This window comes from Rhinoraja longicauda, chromosome 40, assembly GCF_053455715.1.
Source record: "Rhinoraja longicauda isolate Sanriku21f chromosome 40, sRhiLon1.1, whole genome shotgun sequence".
In the NCBI taxonomy this organism is placed as follows: domain Eukaryota; kingdom Metazoa; phylum Chordata; class Chondrichthyes; order Rajiformes; family Arhynchobatidae; genus Rhinoraja; species Rhinoraja longicauda.
Window position 1 is genome coordinate 8,535,733 of NC_135992.1, and position 27,186 is coordinate 8,562,918.

The 27,186-nt window shown below is 52.5% G+C and overlaps 2 protein-coding genes across 2 annotated transcripts; one reads left to right on the forward strand and one right to left on the reverse strand.

The window, feature by feature from the left end:
• Window positions 1–1,297: 1,297 nt before the first annotated feature.
• Window positions 1,298–26,951, reverse strand: LOC144611396 (uncharacterized). Its single transcript, XM_078430467.1, has 7 exons — window positions 26,867–26,951; window positions 10,804–10,917; window positions 9,926–10,163; window positions 8,365–8,529; window positions 5,760–5,901; window positions 4,952–5,047; window positions 1,298–2,394 (listed from the first exon to the last, which is right to left on the reverse strand). The coding sequence occupies exons 1-7, from the start codon at window positions 26,949–26,951 to the stop codon at window positions 2,308–2,310; spliced, it is 927 nt and encodes a 308-aa protein (XP_078286593.1). The 3' UTR covers window positions 1,298–2,307.
• Window positions 14,017–19,789, forward strand: LOC144611572 (cytidine deaminase-like). The gene is made up of 5 exons (XM_078430734.1): window positions 14,017–14,065; window positions 14,444–14,591; window positions 15,897–16,008; window positions 16,834–16,885; window positions 19,688–19,789. The coding sequence occupies exons 2-5, from the start codon at window positions 14,450–14,452 to the stop codon at window positions 19,787–19,789; spliced, it is 408 nt and encodes a 135-aa protein (XP_078286860.1). The 5' UTR covers window positions 14,017–14,065; window positions 14,444–14,449.
• Window positions 26,952–27,186: the final 235 nt, after the last annotated feature.

Here is a 27,186-nt window from a genome sequence, read left to right on the forward strand (position 1 = left end):
CCCGAGATGCTGCCTGTCCCGCTGAGTTACCCCTTCATTCTGTGTCTGTAGGCAAGGAACTAAAAGACAAAAGGAAAGGCTCTCGATATAAAGACACAGATGAGATTGCCCTCGTAGCCATTACAGAGGCAAGGGAAGCAAGGTGACCAACATCACAGAGTCATAGAGTGATACAGTGTGGAAACAGGCCCTTCGACCCAACTTGCCCACACTGACAAACATGTCTCATCTACACTAGTTCTACCTGCCTGCGTTTGGCCCATATCCCTCTAGTCTAAACGTATTCTATCCATATACCTGTCCAAATGTTTTATAAATGTTACGATTGTCCCTGTCTCAATTGCCTTCTCCGTCAGCTCGTTCCATACATCCACCACCCTTTGTACGAAAAAGTTAGCCCTCAGGTTCCTTTTAAATCTTTTCCCCCCTCAGCCTTAAACCCATGTCCCCTGGTTCTCGATTCCCCTTCTCCGGGCAAGAGACTCTGTGCGTCTGTCTACCCGATCTACTCCCCTCATGGTTTTGTACACAAAATGTTGATCTTAGATGTATTCCTCACATGATTTAGTAGAAAGGAATATTTCAGAAGGATTGGCAGAATGGAAAAAGTGCGGCAGTGGTAAAGCATGACATTAGATAGTAGTAAAATAATAATCTTGCTTCAGAACTAGTTGGAGGCCTGTTAAGAAATAACAAATAAATCATCGTTGGTGGCATGGGAAACCCAATTGTAGTTCTGCTGTTGTACTGTGTGTAATTAAGAAATAGAGGGACTGGGAAACAACGGAAGTATAAGAACTTAGATAAGGGCTGTGTCTCAGCTTTGAAAAGTTAAATAAAGATTTTATTATTCCTGGCAAAGGCATGCCATTGAGAAATAAAAACCTCCACAGGGAAGTGGACCTATCAGCGGTTAACAAAAACAGCTACTGTATTTTCTCAAGGTTCCTTGCAACATACAAGGAAATCCTTTCACTCATCAGTTGATGAAGCTCGTCAGTCCAATTCCCCCATTTATTTCCTCGTTGTGCCTTCTCCTCTTAACCGAGGTTATGGGTGGGATTAGGCTGAGGAAAAAGGTACTGATGAGATCGGTTTAACTTGGCAGGGTGTTCAGCACAAACATTGTTCCTGTTCTGTACTGTTTGGTGTTCTATGAACGTAGCGTAGCTGGGACATGTTGCCCGGTGTGGGCAAGTTGGGCCACAGGGCCTGTTTCCACACTGTATCGCTCTACGACTCTATGACGGACTTCTGAGTAATGAGGAGGTGGGTAGGACAAATTCAGGCAGTGGGGGGGGGGGGGGGGGGGGGGAGCTAAGAGGGTCAAAGTGAACAAAATGTGTGTAGGTAGGGACTGCAGATACTGTTTAACATCGAAGATATAGACACAAAATGCTGGAGTGCCTCAGCGGGACAGGCAGACTGAACAAGGGTCTCGACCCGAAAGGCCACCTATTCCTTCTCTCCAGAGATGCTGCCTGCCCCGCTGAGTTACTCCAGCGTTTTGTGTCCATCTTGAACAAAGTATGTTCTCTGCTCTATTGATGGGAATACTTCATACCCTTTCTCCGTAACATCAGTGCTTTCCCCTTGTGAAGGTAGATGCAGAATTGTCCTTGAGGACCGTAGTGATGTCTTCTCTTGGCAATTCCCCTCCACCTGGGGACTGGGGCATCAACGATGGCCGACGTATGAGGGGAACTGAGCAGCCGTGTGGCTGCAGAAATTGTGGGGCGCTGATATCGCTCTGGAACGCTGATACTGCTCCGGAACGCTGATACTGCTCCGGAACGCTGATACTGCTCCGGAACGCTGATACTGCTCCGGAACGCTGATCCGACTGAGGGAGGCCGATACCGCTCTCCAAGGCTTTGGGACACCGACACTGCTGTGGGGGGATGATATGTCTCTTGATCGCTGATATAACTGTGGAAGGATGATATGGCTGAGGGACGCTGATATGCCTGTGGGAGGTTGATACGGGTCTGAGATTGATGTAACTGTGGGAAGCTGATATGGATCTAGGAGGCTGACAGGGGCCCAGGGGGCTGATATGGCTGTGAGACGCTGATACGATTGTGCAAGGCTGATACGGGTCTGGGAGGCTGATATGGATCTAGGAGGCTGATATGGATCTAGGAGACTGATATGGGTCTAGGAGGTTGATATGGCCTTGGGAAGCTGATATGAATCTAGGTAGCTGATACGGGTCTGGGAAGCTGATACGGGTGTAGGAGGCTGATATGGGTCTAGGACGTGGATATGGCCCTGGGGCACTGATATGGCGCTGGCAGGGTCACTAATCTATGACTTGGAATTCATGAGCAGCATTTTCAGCCCCACCAACAGGCCCCCGGCCAGGATCGCACCGAGAGCACAGACAACCACTCCCTGTGGACAGAGAGAGAGACACAAGACCGTTACTCTCAGGGAAATGTGCAGGGGGACCCGAGCTTGGAGGCAGGAACCGCAGGGGTGGAATGCAGCAAAGCTCCGTCTAGACAACAGACAATAGGTGCAGGAGGAGGCCATTCGGCCCTTCGAGCCAGCACCGCCATTCAATGTGATCATGGCTGATCATTCTCAATCAGTACCCCGTTCCTGCCTTCTCCCCATACCCCCTGACTCCGCTATCCTTAAGAGCTCTCTCTTGAATGCATTCAGAGAATTGGCCTCCACTGCCGTCTGAGGCAGAGAATTCCACAGATTCACAACTCTCTGACTGAAAAAGTTTTTCCTCATCTCCGTTCTAAATGGCCTACCCCTTATTCTTAAACTGTGGCCCCTGGTTCTGGACTCCCCCAACATTGGGAACATGTTTCCTGCCTCTCACGTGTCCAACCCCTTAATAATCTTATACGTTTCGATAAGATCCTCTACACAACCCCACCTGCCACATCTCCGTCTCAGATGTGCAATAATGAAGCAGACACAATCTGTGGGATGTTGCATGACTTATTTTCTCCTTATTTCTCATTGTTTCTCCTCACTGCGACCTGTTTCCAGGCCGTGCAGCATTTAGCACAGCTTTCCACTCTCCAGTCACCTGATACACACGTCACGATATTTGCGTATCAACGTCATGGCTCGTCGCCATGACACCACCACACACTCTCCGGGCAAGCACAACATGGGGAGACTAACGCTCCCGCCACACAACACAACACCACCAGTCACTGCACAGGACCACGCACGGGATGGGGTGGGAGCAGAGAATGAACCACCTCCACCACCAACAATGCGCCACAGTCTAATCAGAAACTGCCGGCACGCCTTCCCACAGGTTTACACACATCAGGGCACTCGGTCTGAACAAGGTCTTGACCTGAAGCGTCACCCACTCCTTCTCCCCAGAGATGCTGCCTGACCCGCTGAGTTACTCCAGCTTTTCGTGCCTGCAGTTCCTTCCTACACTAACTTCAGTGTCCGTCGCCTTGAAGGAATCCACATTTGGATTTCTACACATTTATTTCTCTAAACAATACTGAACTAAATTTGCTTTAAGATGAAACTGGACAACGTGAGGAACGATTCAACCCTCAGCATGGGCCAACAGCGCGGCACGGTGGCGCAGCACGGTGGCGCAGCGGTAGAGTCGCTGCCTTACAGCGCTTACAGCGCCAGAGACCCGGGTTCGATCCCGACTACGGGCGACTCTACGACACATGGGTGCGTGCTTTAGTGACCTGGAGAACGGATGCCATCATCACAAGATCTCGATTACCGAGGTGCAGTGAAGAGCTTTTCTTTGCGTGCTATCCAGGCAAAGAAAGGACTTTTCATGATTACAATCAAGCCGCCCACCGAGATGAGGGAACTTGGAGTGGGAGGGGAAAGATCCAGTTGTCGTGGTCCATGTGGGTACCGATGACGTAGGTAGAACAAGGGCACAACATTTCGTGCAAGATATAACATTGGGGGAGTCCAGAACCAGGGGTCACAGTTTAGGAATAAGGGGTCGGCCATTTAGGACTGAGATGAGGAAAAACCTTTTCACCCAGAGAGTTGTGAATCTGTGGAATTCTCTGCCACAGAAGGCAGTGGAGGCCAATTCACTGGATGTTTTCAAGAGAGAGTTAGATTTAGCTCTTAAAGCTAACGGAATCAAGGGATATGGGGAAAAAGCAGGAACGGGGTACTGATTTTGGATGATCAGCCATGATCGTATTGAATGGCGGTGCTGGCTCGAAGGGCCGAATGGCCTATTCCTGCACCTATTTTCTATGAAATCAGTGCCCACATCACTCGACTGCTGCAAGGGGCAGTGTGTATGGAGCTGTACCCCAGCAGGGGGCAGCATTCAAGGAGCTGTTCCCCTACAAGGGATAGTGGCCAAGCAACTGTGCCCGACAAGGGGTGGCACCCATGCAACTCGACCCAAAGAGAGATCCGGTGGGTGGGGGGGGCACCGAGAACAAAGAGGGATTCGGGGGGGAGGGGGAGTGAGAAGGAAGAGGGACTGTATTGAGTATTGTTGTAGCTTTCTCTGTGCCCTTTACGTGGTGACTCTTTGCATACTTGTATCCTGTCTGCAAGACGTAAAATGTCACCGTTCCAAGTACACCTGACAACAAAGAACCACCACAGAATGGCTGTGCGGCAACTCAAATTTCACTGTACCTTAATTGGTACACGTGACAATAAATTGATCTTGAAATCTTGAGATAGACACAAGATGCTGGAGTAACTCCGCAGGACAGGCGGCATCTCTGGAGAGAAGGGACGGGTGACTTTTCAGTTCGGGACCCTTCTTCAGACTGAACTGGATAGAGGTGCGTCCGTAGGCCTGAAGGGGGCAGCACTCAGGGCTCTCTACACCTCTCGACCAGAGGCAATGCCCTCCCAGCAAGAGGTAACACTTCCAGGAAGGTGAGCTGGCCAGTGTACCGAGACACCACACCATTGAAGAATGATGACCACACCACATGTGGCCGGCACGGTTACTCACCCAGCCGCCCATCCTGCCGATCCACGGCACCACCACTTCAGGGATGAATACTTCCAACCATTTCATCAAACCGGCCAACGATTCCACCTCCACGACCTTAAAAACAGAACCAGACCAACTAGTCTGCCGCGTTCAGTATTACGCAAGCTTTAGACTTTGCTTCTAAGAGATACAGCGCAAAAACAGGCCCTCAGTTCCACCGAGTCCGTGCCGACCAGCGGTCATCCACACTAACACTATCATGCACGCACCGACCGGGGACAACTGACCATCTTTACCCAAGCCAATTAACCTACAAACCTGCACGCCTGCGGGAGGAAACCGGAGCGCCCGGAGAAAACCCGCGCAGGCCATGGTTTGATCCTGCCGGCGCCCACAGACAGGATGGAACCCGGGTCTCTGGCGCTGTGAGGCAGCAACTCTACCGCTGTGCCACCGCGCCACGCTTGTTTGTGTCTGTACAACTAAATCCATGATCTGGTGAAGAACTGTAAGAGATTAAAGTGCAGCCACATCGTCTCCCTCTACCGTGCCGCCCTGATCCACCATTAACCTGAATACCCGATGCTATACAGCACTCATTGACCTTTCTCTGAACTGCCACTCCTTCTGGTACTGACTCAAGGTGCATCGGACTTTCCCAAAGACCTGGTCAGGTACCAGGGAAAGCTGTCTCTGAGCCATGTCTCCATACAATTCCATGGAAGTCACAGCGAAGGTGTGAAAGGCTCATGCAAGGCTGGCAGCGTGGGGTGATGCCACCCACTGCTGGAAGCTGTCTTCACCATCCCACAACACGGGTACTCACTGCTCCCAAAAAACGCTTTGCCAGGTAGAAGAGGAAGGTGAATGGCACAACGCTGGTGAAGTTGCCTTTGCCGAAAAGCTTCTTTATCAACGACTGGAGCACTTGAAGAGGCCTCCCGCTGTTCAGGAGGGGCTGCAATAACCTGCAAAGTAACAGGGAATACCATGAGATGGCTGCCGCCTGCACTTCATGGATCGTACCGGCGAGTTCTTTACTCCAGCACATGGCTAGTAGAATGACGAGCATTTGTATGCACGGTGGCGCAGTGGTAGAGTTGCTGCCTCACGGCGCCAGAGACCCGGGTTCCATCCTGACTACGGGCGCCGTCTGTACGGAGTTTGTACGCTCTCCCCGTGACCCGGGTTCCATCCTGACTACGGGCGCCGTCTGTACGGAGTTTGTACGTTCTCCCCATGACCTGCGTGGGTTTTCCCCGGGTGATTTTTTAGATTTAGATTTAGAGATACAGCGCGGAAACCGGCCCTTCGGCCCACCGAGTCCACGCCGCCCAGCGATCCCCGCACATTAACACTATCCTACACCCACTAGGGACAATTTTTACATTTTACCCAGTCAATTAACCCACATACCTGTACGTCTTTGGAGTGTGGGAGGAAACCGAAGATCTCGGAGAAAATCCACGCAGGTCACGGGGAGAACGTACAAACTCCGTACAGACGGCGCCCGTAGTCAGGATGTAAGGCAGCAACTCTACCGCTGCGCCACCGTGCCGCCGTGCTCCGATTTCCGGCCACACTCCAAAGACGTGCGGGTGTGTCGGCTAATTAGCTTTGGAAAATTGTGAATAGTCTCTAGTGTGTGTCGGACAGTGTTAATGTGCGGGGATCGCTCGGTCGGCTCGGACAGGATGGGCTGAAGGGCCTGTTTCTGCGCTTTAACTCTAAACTAAACAAGTTATTCTAGCACATGGTGAATGGCATAATGAGCAGCACATATGCACAGTGGTGCAGCGGTAGAGTTACTGCCTTACAGCGCCAGAACCTGCGGGGCGCAGGTTCAATCCTGACTACGGGCGCTGTCTGTACAGAGAGTTTGTACGTTCTCCCTGCGACCGTGTGGGATTTCTCTGGGAGCTCCCGTTTCCTTTCGTACGAAAATGATCTCAGGAATGATTGGTTTAACGTACCGCGAGCATTTGACAGTACTGGGACTGTACTCGCTGGAGTTTAGAAGGATGAGGGGGGAACCTCATTGAAACTTATCGAATGGTGAAAGGCTTGGATAGAGTGGGTGTGGAGAGGATGTTCCCACCAGTGGGAGAGTCTAGGACCAGAGGTCACAGCCTCAGAATTAAAGGACGTTCTTTTAGGAAGTAGGAGGAATTTCTTTAGTCAGACGGAGGTGAATCTGTGGGATTCTTTGCCACAGAAGGCCGTGGAGGCCAAGTCAGTGGATATTTTTAAGGCAGAGATAGATTCTTGATTAGTACGGGTGTCAGGGGTTATGGCGAGAAGGCAGGAGAATGGGGTTGGGAGGGAGAGATAGATCAGCCATGATTGAATGGCGGAGTAGACTTGACGGGCTGAATGGCCTCATTCTGCTGCCATGGCTTATAAAAAAATAAGCACTGAAATGACTGCCCGATGCATTCATTGATCAGCAAGGTGGCAGGAGCAGTTTGTGAACTGTGTGAATGGGTGAGCAGTGGTCAGCATGGACTCGGTGGGCTGAAGGGCCTGCATGCTGTATCTCTAAACTAAATGGGAATTTTCTTTATTCATCCTAGAATCCGTCCGGGAATCCCTTGCTGGGGAAGGCAGAGGCTTGGCGGAATCTCCACCGTAAATAACCTCAGTGAAAGAAGCGCGGAAGGAAGCCAAAGTCAAGGGATATCTGTGGTCTTACAACACCCATCTTCCCCGTGGATTGTCACCTTGTGGTGGTGGGGAAGCTCGCGTGGTCCTGAGATCCTGAGAGCGATGCCGTCTGGAACCACGCTGCTGGTAGGGTCACCCATGGCGGTACGGTCGAGGGGGAGGGAGGTCCCTGACAAAGATCGATCCGACCAAGACCTCGACGGTGGAACAGGGCGGAGGATGATGGCTGACGTTAGTGGAGCGTCACAACGGCTGGGAAGGCGGATGGATGAAGGCCGCAGTGGGCGGGTGCTACAGAGGGTAAGGTAGACCCTCCCGCCCCCTCGGGCAGATGCGGCTCGTCAGCCTGGGAAGGCAGTCCATCTAGGAGAGGGAAAACTCTGGTCTTAAACCTCCACTGCCTTGTGGCCAATATCCAGTCACGGAAAACGATCCAGGAGTAAATCTCAAGAACAATCGGGAGTGGGAGTCCCTAAGGCAGTTCGTCGTTGTCCACAACATCGTTCTGGCAGCTCCTGCGATGGCGCTGGTGCCAAACTGTAACGGCTCTGCTGTTCCTTTGGATCGATCAGCGACGTGGAGAGGGGGGACGTGCTGCATGGGCAACAGCCTGTTCTTCATATGACATCGCCCAGGCTTGCATCCGACCACACATCCACACTGCTCTAGCCGAGGTGTGGAGCAAGCAGCCAACACCCAGGATGCATCACCCGTGGTCAGCCATGACCGAGAGAGGCCTTACTGAACACCGATGTCCATCAACTTACCGATTAAATTCAACATCCATGTCTAACTGGAGTCCCACTTTCACAAGATGATGTACCACGTTATCTATGTCCTGTGATTCTCCGTCTCCTTCCTGAATACTCCTGGGTTTTGACACGCTCCACCCTACAGCACTTGGAGCCACAGGGTCCGTTCCGTTGACATAGCTGAGGAAGAGAACAACGAGGACTCAGAAGGATTGTGGAATCATAAGGTAGGTGATAGGAGCAGAAACAGGCCATTCGGCCCATCAAGGGCAGTCACAGCGGCGCAGCGGCAGAGTTGCTGCCTTACAGCGAATGCAGCGCCGGAGACCTGGGTTCGATCCCGACTACGGACACCGTCTGTACGGAGTTTGTACGTTCTCCCCGTGACCTGCGTGGGTTTTCTCCGAGATCTTCGGTTTCCTCCCACACTCCAAAGACGTACAGGTTTGCAGGTTAATTGGCCTGGTGTATGTATAAATTGAACCCAGTGGGTATAGGCTAGTGTTAGTGTGCGGGGATCGCTGGTCGGCGCGGACCCGATGGGCCGAAGGACCTGTTACCGCGTTGTATCTCTAAACTAACCTAAAAGGTCTGTGGGCAGATGGGGCTGGGTTTATGGGGCTGGGTTTGTGGGGCTGAGTGCTCCCATGACACAGTGTACAGACACAGTGGGGAGAGCAGTGTGTTGGTGGTTTATGGGTAGTGTTCCACAAACACGAGCCCACTCCCAGAATGACTCTCTGAATGCCAAGCTTCCAAAGATATATCCCGGAGATAGTTCATGTCAGAAGTGATCGGAGCAGAATAAGGCCGTCAAGTCTACTCCGCCATTCAATCACGGCTGATCTATCTCTCCCTCCTAACCCCATTCTCCTGCCTTCTCCCCGTAACAAATGACACCCGTACTAATCAAGAATCTATCTATCTCTGCCTTAAAAATATCCACTGACTCGACCTCCACAGCCTTCTGCGGCAAAGAATTCTACATTCACCGCCCTCTGACTAAAGAAATTCCTCCTCATCTCCTTCCTAAAGGAACATCCTTTCATTCTGATCCTAGACTCTCCCACTGGTGGAACCATCCTCTCCACACCCACTCTATCCAAGCCTTTCACTATTCGGGACGTTCCACAAAACACTGACCCATTCCTGGGAACACTCTCCGATGTTGAGCTGCTCCTGGAGATTGTTCCACACACACCAGCCCTGGGGAAAGGGCAAAGACAGGGAAGAATTTGGGCAGCACGGTGGCGCAGCGGTAGTGTTGCCGCCTTACAGCGCTTGCAGCGCCGGAGACCCGGGTTCGATCCTGACTACGGGTGCTGTCTGTGCGGAGTTTGTACGTTCTCCCCGTGACCTGCGTGGGTTTCCCCCGTGATCTTCGGTTTCCTCCCACACTCCAAAGACGTGCAGGTTTGTAGGCTAATTGGCTTGGTATAAATGTGAAAATTGTCCCTGGTGTGTGTCGGATGGTGTTAGTGTGCGGGGATCGCTGGGCGGTGCGGACCCAGTGGGCCGAAGGGCCTGTGTCCGCGCTGTATCTCTAAACTAAACTCAACTAATAAGTGATCAGTACCTGTTAAACAGATGCATGATGTTACGGGTGAGCAGGGTGGGGCCATCTTGCTGTGGACGCTGACTGCAGCTCGGGAGATCCTTCTCCTGCGGCTGGTTCTGGCGGGAGAAGGCTGGCTCCGGAAACGCCACGTAACTGGGCCCGTTGCAGAGGGCAGCGTGCTCCAATATCAGCTCGGCGGAGAACGGGCAGAAACACAGTGGGCACTCGCCCACCGCCTCACCCTCCTGGGCCCGTTCTGAAGTGAATGGAGCACAAACGGGAGCGACATTATGGAGCAGAAATCGGCAAAAAAACGAGCACGTCCCCCGGCCGGCCGCGGCCTGCAGAGGGAGCCACCAAGCACGCCCCCCCGGCCGGCCGCAGCCTGCAGAGGGAGCCACCGAGCACGCCCCCTGGCTGGCCGCGGCCTGCAGAGGGAGCCACTGAGCATGGCCCCTGGCCGGCCGCGGCCTGCAGAGGGAGCCACCGAGCACGGCCCCCCCGGCCGGCCGCGGCCTGCAGAGGGAGCCACCGAGCACGCCCCCCGGCCGGCCGCGGCCTGCAGAGGGAGCCACCGAGCATGCCCCCCCCGGCCGGCCGCGGCCTGCAGAGGGAGCCACAGAGCATGCCCCCCGGCCGGCCGCAGCCTGCAGAGGGAGCCACCGAGCACGGCCCCTGGCTCTCTGGGTGTAAAAGTTTTTTCTCACCTCAGTTTTAAATGGCCTCCCATTTATTCTTAGATTGTGGCCCCTGGTTCTGGACTCCCCCCAACATTGGGAACATTTTTCCTGCATCTAGGTTGTCTAGTCCCTTTATAATTTTACACGTCTCTATAAGAGACCTTCTACAAGTCCTTCTTTTGGACCCTTTGTGCTTCGTTGCCATTCACTGCTCACCTTCAGTGGGTGTATGCTGTTCCATACACTGCCAGGCATGATGCTCAATCTGGCTCTCAGGAAAGTCTTGTGCACATATTGGGCACTCCATTGTCACGTCGGTCAGCCAGATCCCTGGTGGGATAAGACGGGAGAAGAGGTTTAATACATAGTTTCGTTTAGTTCCAACAAAACTAAACATAGATCCAATGTAAAAGACCTCAACGGCGGACAAAGTTATCTTGAACTCAAGGCTGTGAAGGCGGATGAAGGCTGCAACAGATCTACCAGCTCCAATCGTCATGGTTCCCTTGCCATTGGAATTAGTTGATTGGTTTGTGAAGGACCGTGCGCTTGTTGGAGTGCAACATCAAGTACACGTTAAACAAACGCACGCACAGGCGTCTTTGTTCTGACATCGGAACGTAGACCGTCATCCTCGACCTCGAGGGATAGCCACGATGAGTTTCGTTTAGAGATACATCGTGGAAACAGGCCCTTTCGGCCCACCGGGCCCGCACCGACCAGCGTTCCCCACACATTAACGCTGCCCTATACCCACAAGGGCCAATTTAAAAAAAAAACATTTACCCAGCCAATTAACCTACATACCTGTACATCTTTGGAGTGTGGGAGGAAACCGACGATCTCGTGGAAAACCCACGCAGGTCACGGGGAGAACGTGCTAACTCCGTACAGACAGCACCCGTAGTCGGGATCGAACCCGGGTCTCCGGCGCTGCATTCGCTGTAAGGCAGCAACTCTACCGCTACGCCACCGTGCCGCCCGGATCTGATAACCTGAGACATGACAACAAGGCCCGGCGGTGGAGCGGGAGCACATGGCCGCTGGCTGGGTGAGGTCACGTGGGGCGCGGGGCGGCGACATCACCCTTTGTCTCTTCTTTGGGAGTGAGGAATTTGGCAACGGGACAAGGGCGGTCCCGTGCGGGACAAACGAATATTGCCCAAAATATGGGATGTCCCGGCTAATACGGGACAGTTGGCAACCCTAATGAGGGGTGATCTTATAGAGGTGTACAAAATCATAAAGGAATAGATCGGGCAGGCGCACTGAGTCCCTTGCCCAGAGTAGGGGAATCGAGAACCAGGGGGACGTAGGTTTAAGGTGAGGGGGGAAAGATTTAATAGGAACCCGAGGGGGAACTTTTTCACGCAAAGGATGGTGGGTGTAATGAACGAGCTGCCGGAGGAGGTAGTTGAGGCAGGTGCTATTGCAACGTTTAAGAAACATTTAGAATGGTACCTGGGTAGGACAGGTTTAGAGGGATAGGGGCCAAATGCAGGCAGGTGGGGCTAATGTAGATGGGACATGTTGGCCGGTGTGGATAAGGTGGGCGCGGGGCGGTGACATCACCTTGTCCCGTATTTGGCAGTGAGGAAGTTGGCAACCCTACTAGTACGGGACAAGGGGCGGTCCCGTACGGGACAAAGCAACTTAGCCCAAAATACGGGATGTCCCAGCTAATACGGGACAGTTGGCAACCTTAGCGACAAGATTCAAAGTGGAGGCCTACGATGAATCCGAAAGGATTACAGGCACACGTATATTATCTTCAGGACACAGCACAGTGGGGCACTTACACAGCTGAATAATCACTTCCTCTTACACTAAATAGAACAAAGCTGATGCACACTGTGTCAGTGCTGGGCCAGTAGGTAGCCAACTGGAAGAAACTTGGTGCCATATTTTAACCAGGAAAATATGCACATTTAGAACCAAAGATACTAGAGCAGAGCAAGATAGACCACTCGACCCTAAAAACCATAGTACGTCACGGCGCCATTTTAGTAGCCAGAAACTTGCGGAAACATATAAAAAGAAATGAGCCAAGCGAGGGCAAGCAGGGTGGCGCAGCGGTAGAGTTGCTGCATTACAGTTCCAGGGACCCGGGTTCGATCCCGACTACAGGAGCTGCCTGTACGGAGTTTGTACGTTCTCCCCGTGACCTGCGTGGGTTTTCTCCGAGATCTTCGGTTTCCTCCCACACTCCAGACGCACAGGTTTGCAGGTTAATTGGCTTGGTATAAATGTAACTCGTTCCTAGTGTGTGTAGGGTAGTTTTAGTGTGCTGGGATCGCTGGTCGGCGCGGACTCGGGGAGCTGAAGGACCTGTTTCCGTGCTCTATCTCTAAACTAAACTAGTTTGGCCTGTTTCTCAGCAAAGGTCAACTTGAACAGGGAAGGTATCAGAAAATAACTGCAGATGCTGGTACAAATCGAAGGTATTTATTCACAAAGTGCTGGAGTAACTCAGCAGGTCGGGCAGCATCTCGGGAGAGAAGGAATGGGGAAGGTATTTTCCTTTTAATATAAACGAGAGCCGCTGTGATCTTCTAAATACTCGTTGATTGCCCAACGAGATCAGAGGAGAATATTCATGATAATATATTGCTGCTAAAATTGCTGGTCTCTCCCAGATTACACGTTTATTTTTGAAGTGCAGTTTGAGGGGTTCCTAGACACAAAATGCTGGAGTAACTCAGCGAGACAGGCAGCATCTGCGGATAGAAGGAACGGGTGATGTTTCGGGTCCTTCTCGCCACAGATGCTGCCTGTCCTGCTGAGTTACTCCAGCATTTTTGTGTCTATCTTCGATGTACACCAGCATCTGCAGTTCCTTCATGCAGATTGAGAGGTTCTTGATTGGTAAAGGTTACGGGGAGAAGGCAGGAGAATGGAGGGAAGAAGAAAAAAATTTTTTTTTTCTTCTTCCCTCCATTCTCCTGCCTTCTCCCCGTAACCTTTACCAATCAAGAACCTCTCAATCTGTGGGAGGAAACTGCAGATGTACTGTTTTCCACACTGTATAGCACTCTAAGACTCTAAGACCAGCCAGGATCGAATGGCGGAACAGACCCGATGGGCCGAATGGCCAAAATCTGCTCCTATCCCCCTCTGGTCAACATTGCCCACCGGGTGAACAGGGCCATTGTGATGCATGGGTCATGGCAGCCCCTGTCCAATTAGCAGTGGGTTGGTGGGACGTATGAGCATACTCTCCATACGTGGAGAGGACGCCCATATTGGGCGGTCACGTGGTAACGGCACCCCCCCCCACTCCACAGTCATCCTCTGTTGGGTCATTTATTGCCCTCCTTCCTTATAAGGTCACCCTGCCCATTGTTTGGCCCAGTTGCCTTGACGCCCAATTGTGAATTGGATACTGTCAACATCGCTCAGTGCTGGAGGGCTCAGTCGGGCTCAGACCCAGAAAGGTTGACACAGATTTGATTCGGATCGCTGAACAGGACATTTTACTGTAAGTGGTTTGGGGAGCAATCCTCAGTGGGTGGCTTAACCCTTGGTTGTACACAGCATCTCCTTCCGGAAGGGTTAGATATTAGCTACCAATGGCCAATTTTTACGTCAAGCGTTGAGTATTAATGGCCATGAGGTGGAGGGGAGACTTTGGAGGTGATGATCCAACGGGTACTCGATGCCCATGGACATCTGCAGTTTTTTTTCCCTACACGTCCTTTAATTCTGAGGCTGTGACCTCTGGTCCCGGGACTCTCCCACTGGTGGAAACATCCTCTCCACATCCACTCTATTCAAGCCTTTCACTGTTCTACTAGTTTCTTGCGTCTTCCTTGGCCAAGTCCACACTGTCTAAACCCCTGACCTTTGTCCATGACAGAGCAAGATGTGTACTCCTGAGAATAAGTCCGAGGAGGCAGAAAAGTTACTCAAGAAAAGCCAAGAGGCCAAGGGGTGTGCGTACTGTCCCCACAGCAAAAATGCCGTGGGTGCTGCTCTGTTGACCGAGGATGGAAAGACATTCACAGGTGAGCAACCCAACCCAGCCCAGCCAGCACTTCATCATCCCCCTGCTACAGCGCAGGTAGGGTTGCCAACTATCTCACTCCCAAATAAGGGACAAGGTAACGTCACCGCCCCGCGTCCCAGGTAACCTCACACAGCCAGCGGCCACGTGCTCCCACTCCACCAATGGCGGCCGCCGGGGCCAGGAGGCGGGTTGCTACGCAATCTCTGTCAGGCGGCGCCCGGGCCTCCGGACCTACACCGTCTGGGCCTACACTGTCCTGGCCTACAGTGTCCGGGCCTACACGGTCCTGGCCTACACTGTTCGGGCCCACAGCGCCCCCCCGGGCCTAATACCAGACAAGGGCGGTCCCGTACGGGACAAACCAATTCAGCCCAAAATACGGGATGTCCTGGCTAATACGGGACAGTTGGCAACCCTAAGTGCGGGTACCATGTGCCCACCTCCAGTCACTGGCCAGGGCACTGAGCGTAATGGAGCCAGGTACAGAGACAGTACAGGAAGTGGTGGTGGGGGGTAGACAGGCTGTGTGAAGCCAGCAAGGATCAACAGGACCACGTTGGAGCAACTGCATGGGACACAGAATGAATCTCCTACAGAGAGGTTGAGCAGGCTGGGACACTCTATTCCTTGGAGCGCAGGAGGATGGAGAGGTAGGGTTGCCAACTTTCTCACTCCCAAATACGGGACAAGGTGACGCCACCGCCCCTTTGTCCCTTATTTGGGAGTGAGGAAGTTGGCAACCCTACTAATACGGGACAAGGGCGGTCCCGTACGGGACAAACTAATTTAGCCTGGCTAATACGGGACAGTTGGCAACCCTAATGAAGGGTGATCGTATAGAGGTGTACAAAATCATAGAGGAGTAAATCGGGCAGGCGCACAGAGTCTCTTGCCCAGAGTAGGGGAATCGAGAACCAGGGGGAACATAGGTTTAAGGTGAGGGGGGGAAAGATTTAATAGGAACCCGAGGGGGAACTTTTTCACGCAAAGGGTAGTGGGTGTAATGAACGAGCTGCCGGAGGAGGTAGTTGAGGCAGGTGCTATTGCAACGTTTAAGAAACATTTAGAATGATACCTGGGTAGGACAGGTTTAGAGGGATACGGGCCAAATGCAGGCAGGTGGGGCTAATGTAGATGGGACATGTTGGCTGGCATGGATAAGGTGGGTCGAAGGGCCTGTTTCCACGCTGTGTCACTCTATGACTCTCAGCGGTTCGTGAATTGCTGGAACAGCCCCTCCAGGTGAGGGGGAGAATGTGTGGGCCTGTGAGCCTCTAACTGGCCTGACCTCTCCCGCCCGCAGGCTGCAGTGTTGACAACGCCACCCCAAGCCTGTCGGCCTGTGCCGAGCAAGTGGCCGTGTGGAAGGCTGTGTCGGAGGGATGCCTCAAGTTCAAATCACTGGGCGTGTGCAGGTACTGACCCTGTGTGTGCGTCCGAGTGTGCGCGCGTGTGTGTGTGTGTGCGCGTGTCTGTGTGTGTGTGTCTGAGTGTGCGTGTGTCTGTGTGTACGTGTCTGTGTATGTGTCTGAGTGTACGTGCGTGTGTGTCTGCGTGTCTGTGAGTCTGTGTGTGAGTCTGTGTGTGTGAGTGTGAGTCTGTGTGTGTGTCTGAGTGTCTGTGTGCATGTTTGTGTGTGTGTGCGTGTCTGTGAGTCTGTGTGTGAGTCTGTGTGTATGTGTCTGAGTACGTGCGTGTGTGTGTGTGCGCGTGTCTGTCTGAGTGTGCGTGTGTCTGTGTGTATGTGTCTGTGTATGTGTCTGAGTGTACGTGCGTGTATCTGCGTGTCTGTGAGTCTGTGTGTGTCTGTGTGTGTGTCTGAGTGTGAGTGTGTGTGTGTCTGAGTGTCTGTGTGCATGTTTGTGTGTGCGTGTCTGTGTGCATGTCTGTGTGTGAGTCTGTGTGTGTCTGAGTGTCTGTGTGCATGTTTGTGTGTGTGCGTGTCTGTGTGCATGTCTGTGTGAGTCTGTGTGTGTCTGAGTGTACGTGCGTGTGTGTGTGTGTGTGTGTGCGCGTGTCTGTGTGCATGTCTGTGTGTGTGTCTGAGTGTGAGTCTGTGTGTGTGTCTGAGTGTCTGCATGTTTGTGTGTGTGCGTGTCTGTGTGTGCATGTCTGTGTGTGAGTCTGTGTGTATGTGTCTGAGTGTACGTGCGTGTGTGTGTGTGTGTGTGTGTGTGTGTGTGTGTGTGCGCGCCAACCTCTGTAGCAGTGAGTTGCTGACCACATCCTCTGTCTTACAGTGATAAAAAGGACTATACCCCTTGCGGTGGCTGTCGACAGGTGCTGAGAGAGGTGAGGCCACACTTTGAAGAGTTCCTCTTATAGGTTCCCCTCAACAAAGTTGCCCACCTCACACGTTCGTTCCCACATTCAACGTAATTTGCCAGGTTTCACCCACTCACTCCCCCCATCATTATCCCCATCTACATTCCAAGCAGCCTCAACACAACACATCCTTCCATCTGCTTTCATGAATCCGGCAAACCTTGATACCCACCCATCGTCCAAGTCATTTATATAAATCATTAATGTTATAGGGAAAGAACTGATAGTCATCGAGTCCATACAGCCTGGAAACAGCCCCTTGGGGCTAACGAGCCCACGCCGACCAACAAGAGCCCACACCGACCCACATTTGGCCAATATTCCACCAAACACAGGTGTCAGATTATGGGGAGAAGGCAGGAGAATAGGGATAGGAGGGAGAGACAGATCAGCCAAGATTGAATGGTGGAGTAGACTTGATGGGCCGAATGGCCTAATTCTACTCCTATGCCTTATGATGTGACCCTACCCTACCCATGTACCTGTCCAAATGTCTTTTAAATGTTGTTTCAGTACCTGCCTCAACTACCTCCTCGTTCCATATACCCACCCCTCTCTGTGTGAAAATGTTGCCCCTCAGATTCCTGATGCTCCACTAGTTACATCTTACCAGCCTGAAAAAGACCTGGTAATTCCAACTCTCCGTAGTCAACGTCACAACCAATCTTAAATCCATGTAAGACACAAAAAGCTGGAGTAACTCAGCGGGTCAGGCAGCATCTCTGGAGAGAAGGGAATGGGTGACGTTTCGGGTCAACACACTTCTTCAGACCTGACCTGAAACGCCACCCATTCCTTCTCTCCAGAGATGCTGCCTGTCCCGCTGAGTTGCTCCAGCTTTTTGTGTCTATCTTCGGTTTAAACCAGCATCTGCAGTTCCTTCTTACACACTTAAATCCATGTTAAAATACTTCTCCCCTCCATACAAACCTTTTATGTGGCACTCTGTCGTACACCATCTGGAAATGCAAATACACAGCTCTCCCCACATTGACTGTTTCACTCGATGATCCTCAGTCTGAAGAAGGGTCCCAACCGGAAACATCACATATCCATATTCCCCAGAGATGCTGCCTGTCCCACTGAGTTACTCCAGCACTTAGAGAGTCATATAGTCATACAGCGTGGAAACAGGCCCTTCGGCCTAACTTGCCAACACCGGCCAACATGTCCCATCTCCACTAGTCACACCTGCCTGCGTTTGGCCCATATCCCTCTAGACCTGTCCTATCCATGTACCTGTTTGGGATAGGACCTACCTCAACTACCTCCTCTGGCAACTCATTCCATACACCCACCGTCCTCTGTGTGGAAAGGGTGGTGGGTGTATGGAACGAGCTGCCAGAGGAGGTAGTTGAGGCTGGGACTTTGTGCCTTTTATTATAAACTAGGTAGTGTAGGAAAATAACTGCAGATGCTGGCACAAACGAAGGTATTTATTCACAAAATGCTGGAGTAACTCAGCGGGTCAGGCAGCATCTCAGGAGAGAAGGAATGGGTGACGTTTCGGGTCCAGACCCGAAACGTCACCCATTCCTTCTCTCCTGAGATGCTGCCTGACCCGCTGAGTTACTCCAGCATTTTGTGAATAAATTATTATAAACTAGCATCTCCGGTTCCTAGTATCTCGATGATGCTTGGCCTGCTGAATATTTTGATTTTGTTTTGGGGGTCTGGCAGTGATGGGTCAGGGGCTACTACTCAGGGTCACCCCTCCCCCACCCGACACTGGGGATGAACATAAACACCACCCCCACCCAGGCTGCTCGGCTCAATGGTCCTCAGCCCAGCCCAGCCTGGGTGCAGTTCCCATCCCCGCCGTTAGATGGGGAGAGGGCGGCAAGGTAGCGCAGCGGTAGAGTTGCTGCTTTACAGTGAATGCAGCGCCGGAGACTCAGGTTCGATCCTGACTACGGGTGCTGCACTGTAAGGAGTTTGTACGTTCTCCCCGTGACCTGCGTGGGTTTTCTCCGAGATCTTCGGTTTCCTCCCACACTCCAAAGACGTACAGGTTTGTAGGTTAATTGGCTGGGTAAATGTAAAAAAAATTGTCCCTAGTGGGTGTAGGATAGTGTTAATGTACGGGGATCGCTGGGCGGCACGGACTTGGAGGGCCGAAAAGGCCTGTTTCCGGCTGTATAGATATGATGATATGATATGAGAGCGAGTCCGGCTGAAGAGAGTGCAAGCTTCAGAAAGAGAAGCAGTAAGATTTGTCCTGATCTCTCTCTCTCTCTCCCCATCTCCCCCTCCCTTTCTCTCTCTCCCTTCCCCTCCTTGCCTCTCTTCCCTCTCTCACCTCTTCTCTCTCCCCACTACTCTCCCTCTCATCCCCTCTCTCCCTCCCCTTTCTCCTCTCTCCCACCTTTCTCTCGTTCCTTCTCTCCCTCGCTTCCTCCTTTTCTTTCCCTCTCCCCTCCTCGCTCTTCCCTTTCCCCCTTGCTTGCTCCTTCTCTCTCTCCCCCCCTCTCTATCACTCTCTTCTCTCCCCCCCTCGTCCCCCTCTTCCATTTCTCTCCCTCACTCCCTCCCTTTCTCGCTCCTCTCTCTCTCCCTTTCTCTATCCCTCCCGCTTCTTCCCCCTCTTTCTCTCTCCCACTTTCTCTCCCCCTTCCATCTCTCTCCTCCCCCACCTCTCTCATTTGTTCCTCCCTCTTCCTCCCTATACCTCTCTTCCCTCTCTCTCTCTCTCCCCCTTCCATCATCCTCTCCCTTCCCTGTGTCTCTCTCCCTCCTCTCCCCTCTTCCCTATCTCCCTCCCCCCGGCAGTTCGGAGACAAGATAGACATCCACATGCAAGTGGATGGTAAACCCAAGACTGTGCCACTAGCCGAGCTTCTGCCGATGTCTTCGGGAGGAGAAGCGAAATAGTGGCTGGATAATGAACCGAATGCTGGGGGATGCTGAGCTTGACTTGCCCACAGCGGCAACTATGTCCGCATAGAGGAAGCAAAGCTCATCCTTAGCACAGCATTTGGGATTTTTTTCCAATTGCATTTGATTCTGCAGGAAATGATGGTGTGTAACTCAAGCTAAATTGTACCATTGCCCAGAAACTCAAATACACATTTATACAATGCAAGTGGTTGCCATTGATTTGCTTCGGATCATCAACAAACTGAACCAGAATGCAAAATGCCTCACAGTAAGATGCCTGCAACGTGACAGGTCTTTACATGTATGTACCTATAGATGACATCTCACCACCCTGCAAATAGTTAATGGGACTAACAGTGCGGGGGGGGGGGGGAGAGAGAGAGAGAGAGAGAGAGAGAGAGAGACATGTCAGAGAGAGTGACCGAGAGGGGGAGGTGGACAGGGAGGGAGAGAGGGAGGGAAGGGAGATGAGCAAGCAGGCAGAGGCATGGAGGAAGAGTGGCAGAGAGAGAGAGAGAAGGGGCTGTTCCCCTCAGCCTCCCTCTCTCCCCCTCACCCTCTCTCCCTTCCCTCCCTCTCTCCGCCTCTGCCTCTCTCCCCCCACTTCCTTCTCTCCTCTCATCCCTTCCCTCTCTCCCCCTCCCTCTCCTCCTGCTCCCCCACCCCCCACCAAGCGTCTCGTCTTTTCCCCGTCACTTGGCCAGAAGCTCCCCCACCCCCAAGGCCAGACGTGGAAGGCCAGGGACCCTCAGGCAGTCTGCCCCACCCTGGGGGTGGGGATGGGGGGGGGAGGGAGGGGACCTACCTCCTCAGGTCAGGGTGGGTGGTGAGCACAGCTGAATAATCCGTGGATAATCCACAAGACCGCGACCCTCCAGGCCAGCCCTCGGCTGTTTCTCCCACGAATATCCTTGCTGCCGGATCCAGGGGAAGGAAGCCTCTACCAGGCCTGGTCCTCTGAGCCCATGAAGGTGAGGCCCAAGGTGTGCGCACAGGATACATGGACACACGATACCAGATCAGTGCTCCTCCACCCACCCGTGACGTAGCGCACAGTGGCAGGAGCTTTGTTAAAGTATCTCTGGAATGCACCAAGCCCATACAATGTATACAAAAGGCAGGGCACATGGGCGTGTGGAGCATGTGAGCCGACACGGCCAACACCTCCAATATCTTGTAGGAAGGAACTGCAGGTGCTGGTTTAAAACTGAAGACAGACACAACAAGCTGGAGTAACTCAGCGGGTCAGGCAGCATCTTTGGAGAAAAGGAATAGGTGGCGGTGTTTCGGGTCTCGACCTATTCCTTTCCTCCAGAGAAGCTGCCTGACCCACTGAGTTACTCCAGCTCTCTGTGTCCATCTCCAGTGTCGGGTGCTGTTACAGTCACAGACTCATGGAGTCATGCAACATGGAAAGCCTTTAGACAGAGGGTAGTGAATCTGTGGAATTCATCACCAGGGGTTACGGGGAGAAGGCAAGAGAATGGGGTTGAGAGGGAAAGATAGATCAGCCATGATTGAATGGCGGAGTAGACTCGATGGGCCGAATGGTCTAATTCTGCTCCTATTACTTATGAAACAGGCCCAACTTGCCAATGCCGACCAACATGCCCCCCCATCTACACTAACCCCCCCACCTGCCTGCGCTTGGCCCATACCCCTCTAAACCTGTCCTATTCATGTACCTGTCTCAATGATTCTTAAATGCCTCAACTATTTCCTCCGGCATCTCGTTCCATACACCCACAACCTTTGGTGTAAAAACGTTACCCCTACTCTGGGCAAAACTCTTAGTCCATTTACCCGATCTAATCGTGCCATGAGTTCTGGTCACCATATTGACGGACGGCACAGAGGCTCAGCGGTAGAGTTGTTGTCTCACAACGCTAGAGACCTATACACTAACCCACACACACTAAGGACAATTATTTTGTGTAATAACCTAACAAACCCAAATAGCCTACAAACATAGAAACATAGACAATAGATGCAGGAGTAGGCTATTCGGCACTTCGAGCCAGCACCGCCATTCAATGTGATCATGGCTGATCATCTAAAATCAGTACCCCGTTCCTGCTTTTTCCCCATATCCCTTGATTCCATTAGCCCCAAAAGTCAAATCTAACTCTCTCTTGAAAACATCCAGTGAATTGGCCTCCACTGCCTTCTGTGGCAGAGAATTCCACAGATTCACAAAATAAATGAAAAAGTTTTTCCTCATCTCAGTCCAAAATGGCCCACCCTTTAGTCTTAAACTGTGTGCCCCCTGGTTCTGGACTCCCCCAACATTGGGAACATTTTTCCTGCATCTACCCTGTCCAATCCTTTAAGAATTATACACGTTTCTATAAGATCCCCTCTCATCCTTCTAGATTTCAGGGACAGCTGGATTACGATTGCAACTTTGTTTAGAGTCATAGATTTATAGAGTGACACAGCGTGGAAACAGGCCCTTCAGCCCAACTTGCCCACGCCGGCCAACAATGTCCTAGCTACACTAATCCCACCTGCCTGCGCTTGGTCCATCTCCCTCCAAACCTGTCCTATCCATGTACCTGTCTAACTTTCTTAAACGTTGGGATAGTCCCTGCCTCAACTACATCCTCCGGCAGCTCGTTCCATATGTTCACCACCCTTTGTGTAAAAAGTTACCCGTCAGATTCCTATCAAATCTTTCCCCCTTCACCCTGAACCTATGTCCTCTGGTCCTTGTTTCCCCAACTCCGGGCAAGAGACAAACTGCACGTCTTTGGAGTGTGGAAGAAACAGGAGCACCTGGAGAAAACTCATGCGGTCACAGAGAGAACGTACAAACTCTGTAAAGACAGCACCCGTAGTCAGGATCGAACCCAGGTCTTTGGCACGGAAACTGTGCCACACCAGTTCCTGTTTCACTCCCTCTTCTCCCCTCTCCCATCAGGCAAGAGGGGACAGAAGGGTGAAAGGGTGCACAACTCCAGATTCAGGTACAGTTTCTTCCCTGCTGTTACCAATCAAATGATCCAGCCTCCCACCAACTAGAGGGCGGTCCTGACCTACCATCTACCTCATTGGAGACCCTCAGACTATCTTTATCTTGCACTAAATACTGTTCCCTTTATCACGTATCTGTACACTGTGGACGGCCTGATTGTAATCGTGTAAAGTCTTTCCGCTTACTGGATAGCACGCAACAACGAAGCTTTTTGCTGTGCCTCGATACACGCGACAATAATGAACTAAACCAAAGGAAGAGGCAGAACAGAGTGGGCCACAATGGAGACCACCATTGGTCTCATCTCTGGCGATCACACAACGGCTCCCCAAACGTTGTGGGGCAAGTGCCCTAACCGCACCAATAGGCCATCATATTCCCACCCCCAGAATCACTCGGAGAGGAGCCATCCCCAAGTTCTTCCAAGGAATTTGGTCAACGGGCTGGAACGAGAAGTCAGGCTATGGGGAGGCATGACTGCTCCTCACCTGAAATCCAGTTGGAGAGGGGTCCTGAGGCCCAGAGAGACTCATGTAGTGCATCTCCTCACACCGGCCCAGTAGATGGTCTACTGGGTCATCCACAATGGGTCCAACTGAAGAACTGGGCAGACTGGGAGTCAGGGGAGAGGGAGACTAGAGTTATGGAAGGGGGAGGTGTGAAAACGACAGAACAAAGCAGACGGTGATCAATCACAGAAGGGGAGCAACGAGAGAGGGTCGGAGAGAGGAGAACTTCTTCAAAGTTGGCGTACCTTGAGGAGACCCGCAGTGGAGCAGACAAAATGTGTAGGAAGGAACTATGCATTTGCACCGAAGTTAGACACAAATGCTGGAGTAACTCAGCGGGACAGGCAGCATCTCTGGAGGGAAGGAATGGGTGACGTTTTGGTTCGAGACGAGTCACGGGAGAGGGAGAATAGAGATATGGAAGGGCAAGGTGTGAAAACGACAGAACAAAGCAGACGGTGGTCAATCACAGAAGAGGGATCAGCGAGAGAGGGTGTCATTGGAGGGAGGAGGGGACGACTCGAAACATCACCCATTCCTTCTCTCCAGAGATGCTGCCTGACCCGCTGAGTTACTCCAGCTTTTTGAGTCTATCTTTGGAGATCTCAGCATCTCTATAGAGGGGACAATTTCACCAGAGATTCCCACTCCTCTCACCCGCCATCCCACTGGCACGAGCAGCTCTACCCATGACTCAAGATTATGATCAAGGCCACGGTACAAAGGGTGTCTCCACACAACCCCACCCTGTCACCTTTGTTTTACAAATACCTGGACACACGCCCAAAATACACACCTGCTGCGGTACACGGGACAGTGCGATAAACAGCAGGGTAAATACTTAATAATAATAATAATAATACATTTTATTTATATAGCGCTTTTCACATACTCAAAGACGCTTTACAGAGATTTTGAGAACATAGGGAAATTAATAAATAGATAAATAAGTAAATAAATAAATGAACAGAGAAAGGAGACAGTAGGTGAGGTGACCTTCAGTGGTTGAAGGCAGTACTGAACAGGTGAGACTTCAGCGATGTTTTGAATGTGGTGAGTGTGGGGGAGTCTCTAACGGTTTGGGGTAGTGAGTTCCATAGGGTGGGAGCAGCGATGGAGAAAGCCCTGTCCCCCCAGGATCTGAGTTTAGTCCGGATGTGGGGGGATAGGAGATTGGCAGCGGCAGAGCGGAGGGTGCAGGTGGGAGTGTGCCTGTGGAGGAGGTCAGTCAGGTAGGATGGGGCCAGGTTATGGAGGGCTTTGTAGGTTATGAGGAGGATTTTGTACTGGATTCTCTGGGGGATGGGGAGCCAGTGGAGTTTATAAAGGACGGGGGTGATATGGTCACGGATCGAGGTGTGTGTGAGTAGACGGGCAGCGGAGTTTTGAATGTATTGAAGTTTATTGATGATTTTTGAGGGTGCGCCATAGAGGAGGCTGTTGCAGTAGTCGAGACGGGAGGTGATGAAGGCGTGGATGAGGGTTTCTGCAGCTGTGGAGGAGAGGGATGGACGGAGACGGGCAATGTTTTTGAGGTGGAAGAAGGCTGTCTTTGTGATGTGTTTGATGTGTTTGTCGAAGGAGAGGGTTTGATCAAGGATGATTCCAAGGTTCCGGATGTGAGGTGAGGTGGATACTGGGAGACCATCAATGTTGAGGATGAAGTTTTGGGTGGATTTGGTGAGCATTTTTGGACCAATGATGATGATTTCAGATTTGTTGCAATTGAGTTTGAGGAAGTTTGATTGAAGCCAAGATTTTATTTCAGTAATGCAGTTTGTCAGTGTAGAGTGTGTGGTGGAGGAGATTGACTTGGTGGAGATGAGGAGCTGGATATCATCGGCGAAGCAGTGGAAGTTGAGACCATGACGGCGGATTAATTGACCAAGGGGGAACAGGTAGAGGATGAAGAGGAGGGGGCCAAGGACTGAGCCTTGGGGGACACCTTGGGGGAGGGGAGCGGTGGGGGATTTACAGTTGTTAATGGAGATGAACTGGTGTCTGTCAGAGAGGTAAGATTTAAACCAGGATAGGGCTGTGCCGGTGATGTTAAGGGAGGTTTCAAGTCGGGTGAGGAGAATGGAGTGATTTATGGTGTCAAAGACGGCGCTGAGGTCAAGTAGGATGAGGATGTTGAGGTTGCCAGTGTCGGAGGAGAGGAGAATGTCGTTTGTGATTTTGAGGAGCGCAGTTTCAGTACAGTGGTTTGAGCGGAATCCAGATTGGAAAGTTTCATACAGGTTATTGGTAGAGAGGTGGTATTTTAGTTGGGAAGCTACAGCACGTTCCAAAACTTTGGACAGAAAGGGTAGGTTGGAGATTGGTCTGAAGTTGTTTGGGGTGTCAGGGTTTAGACCAGGTTTTTTCAGAATGGGGGTGACAGCAGCGATTTTGAGGGATGGCGGGACGATGCCAGTGGACAGGGAGGAGTTTATTGTTGCAGTGATAAGTGGAGAGAGAGCAGGAAGGCAGGCCTTGACAAAGCTGGAGGGGATGGGGTCCAGAGAGCAGGTGGCAGTTTTTATTCCTGTGAAGAGGTCAGAGAGGTCGGTGGTGGAGATTGGGGAGAACTGAGGCAGGGGCTGACAGGATAAGGGGGGGCAGGTGGTTTGAGGGGGAGCAGGTGCGTTGGTGGTTAAGGTGCTGTAGATGTTGTCTGTTTTGCTTTGGAAGAATGAAAGGAAAGTGGTGCATTTGTCAACTGTGAATGATTGGGAGATGGTGTCCAGGGGGCTGAGGAGTTTGTTTATTGTAGAGAAGAGTGTTTTGGGGTTTCCGGAGCCAGAGTGAATTATTTGAGAGTAGTAGGTGGAGTGGGCATGGGAGAGGGCATCTTTATAGTCAATACTTGATTACACTCTGAAGATGACGTCTGGTTTCCAGTAAACAGGTCTAAAATTATCAGGTTACTTTCACCCAGAGAACACACCCAGCACAACACACCCAAACCAGTCTGTGTGGGAGGGGAAGGGAGATAGAGGTGGGGAGAGGGAGACAGGGGGAGGTGGGGAGACAGAGGTGGGGAGGGGAAGACAGAGGTGGGGAGACAGAGGTGGGGAGAGGGAGACAGGGGGAGGTGGGGGGGAGATAGAGGTGGGGAGGGAGACAGGGGGAGGTGGGGGGGAGATAGAGGTGGGGAGGCGGGGAGACAGAGGTGGGGAGGCGGGGAGACAGAGGTGGGGAGGCGGGGAGACAGAGGTGGGGAGACAGAGGTGGGGAGAGGGAGACAGGGGGAGGTGGGGGGGGGGAGATAGAGGTGGGGAGAGGGAGACAGGGGGAGGTGGGGGGGGGGAGATAGAGGTGGGGAGAGGGAGACAGGGGGAGGTGGGGGGGGGGAGTGTGGGTGAGACAGAGGAGGGAGGGAGACAGAGGAGGGAGGGAGACAGAGGAGGGAGGGAGACAGAGGAGGGAGGGAGGGGGAGACAGAGGAGGGAGGGAGGGGGGAGACAGAGGAGAGAGGGAGGGGAGAGGGAGGGGAGGAGTGACCACTCTGTGTCCCCGACCGCCAACGCCGAGAGCCGGGGCTGCGGCCTAAACTCTCCGCCGCCCACTCCCCCCCCCCCCCCCCCCCCCCCCCCCCTCACTCACCCGGCGCCGCTGCTGCTCCTCCTCCGGCAGCGCGGGCACTGAGGGCGGGGCCCGGGGACAGCAGGCGGCGCCTCCTCCTCCCCATCGCTCCTCCTCTTCCACTCCTCCTCCCCTCCCCCTCCACTCTCTACTCCAAACCCCCCTCCACTTCACCACTCTTTCCTCCACACTCCCCCCCCCTCCCCTCCACCCTACTCCCCTCCACTCTTTCCTCCACCACTCTTTCCTCCACTCCCCCCTCCCCCCCTCTCCCCTCCCCTCTCCACTCCCCCCTCCCCTCTCCACCCCCCCTCCCCTCCCCTCACTCCACTCCCCTCCCT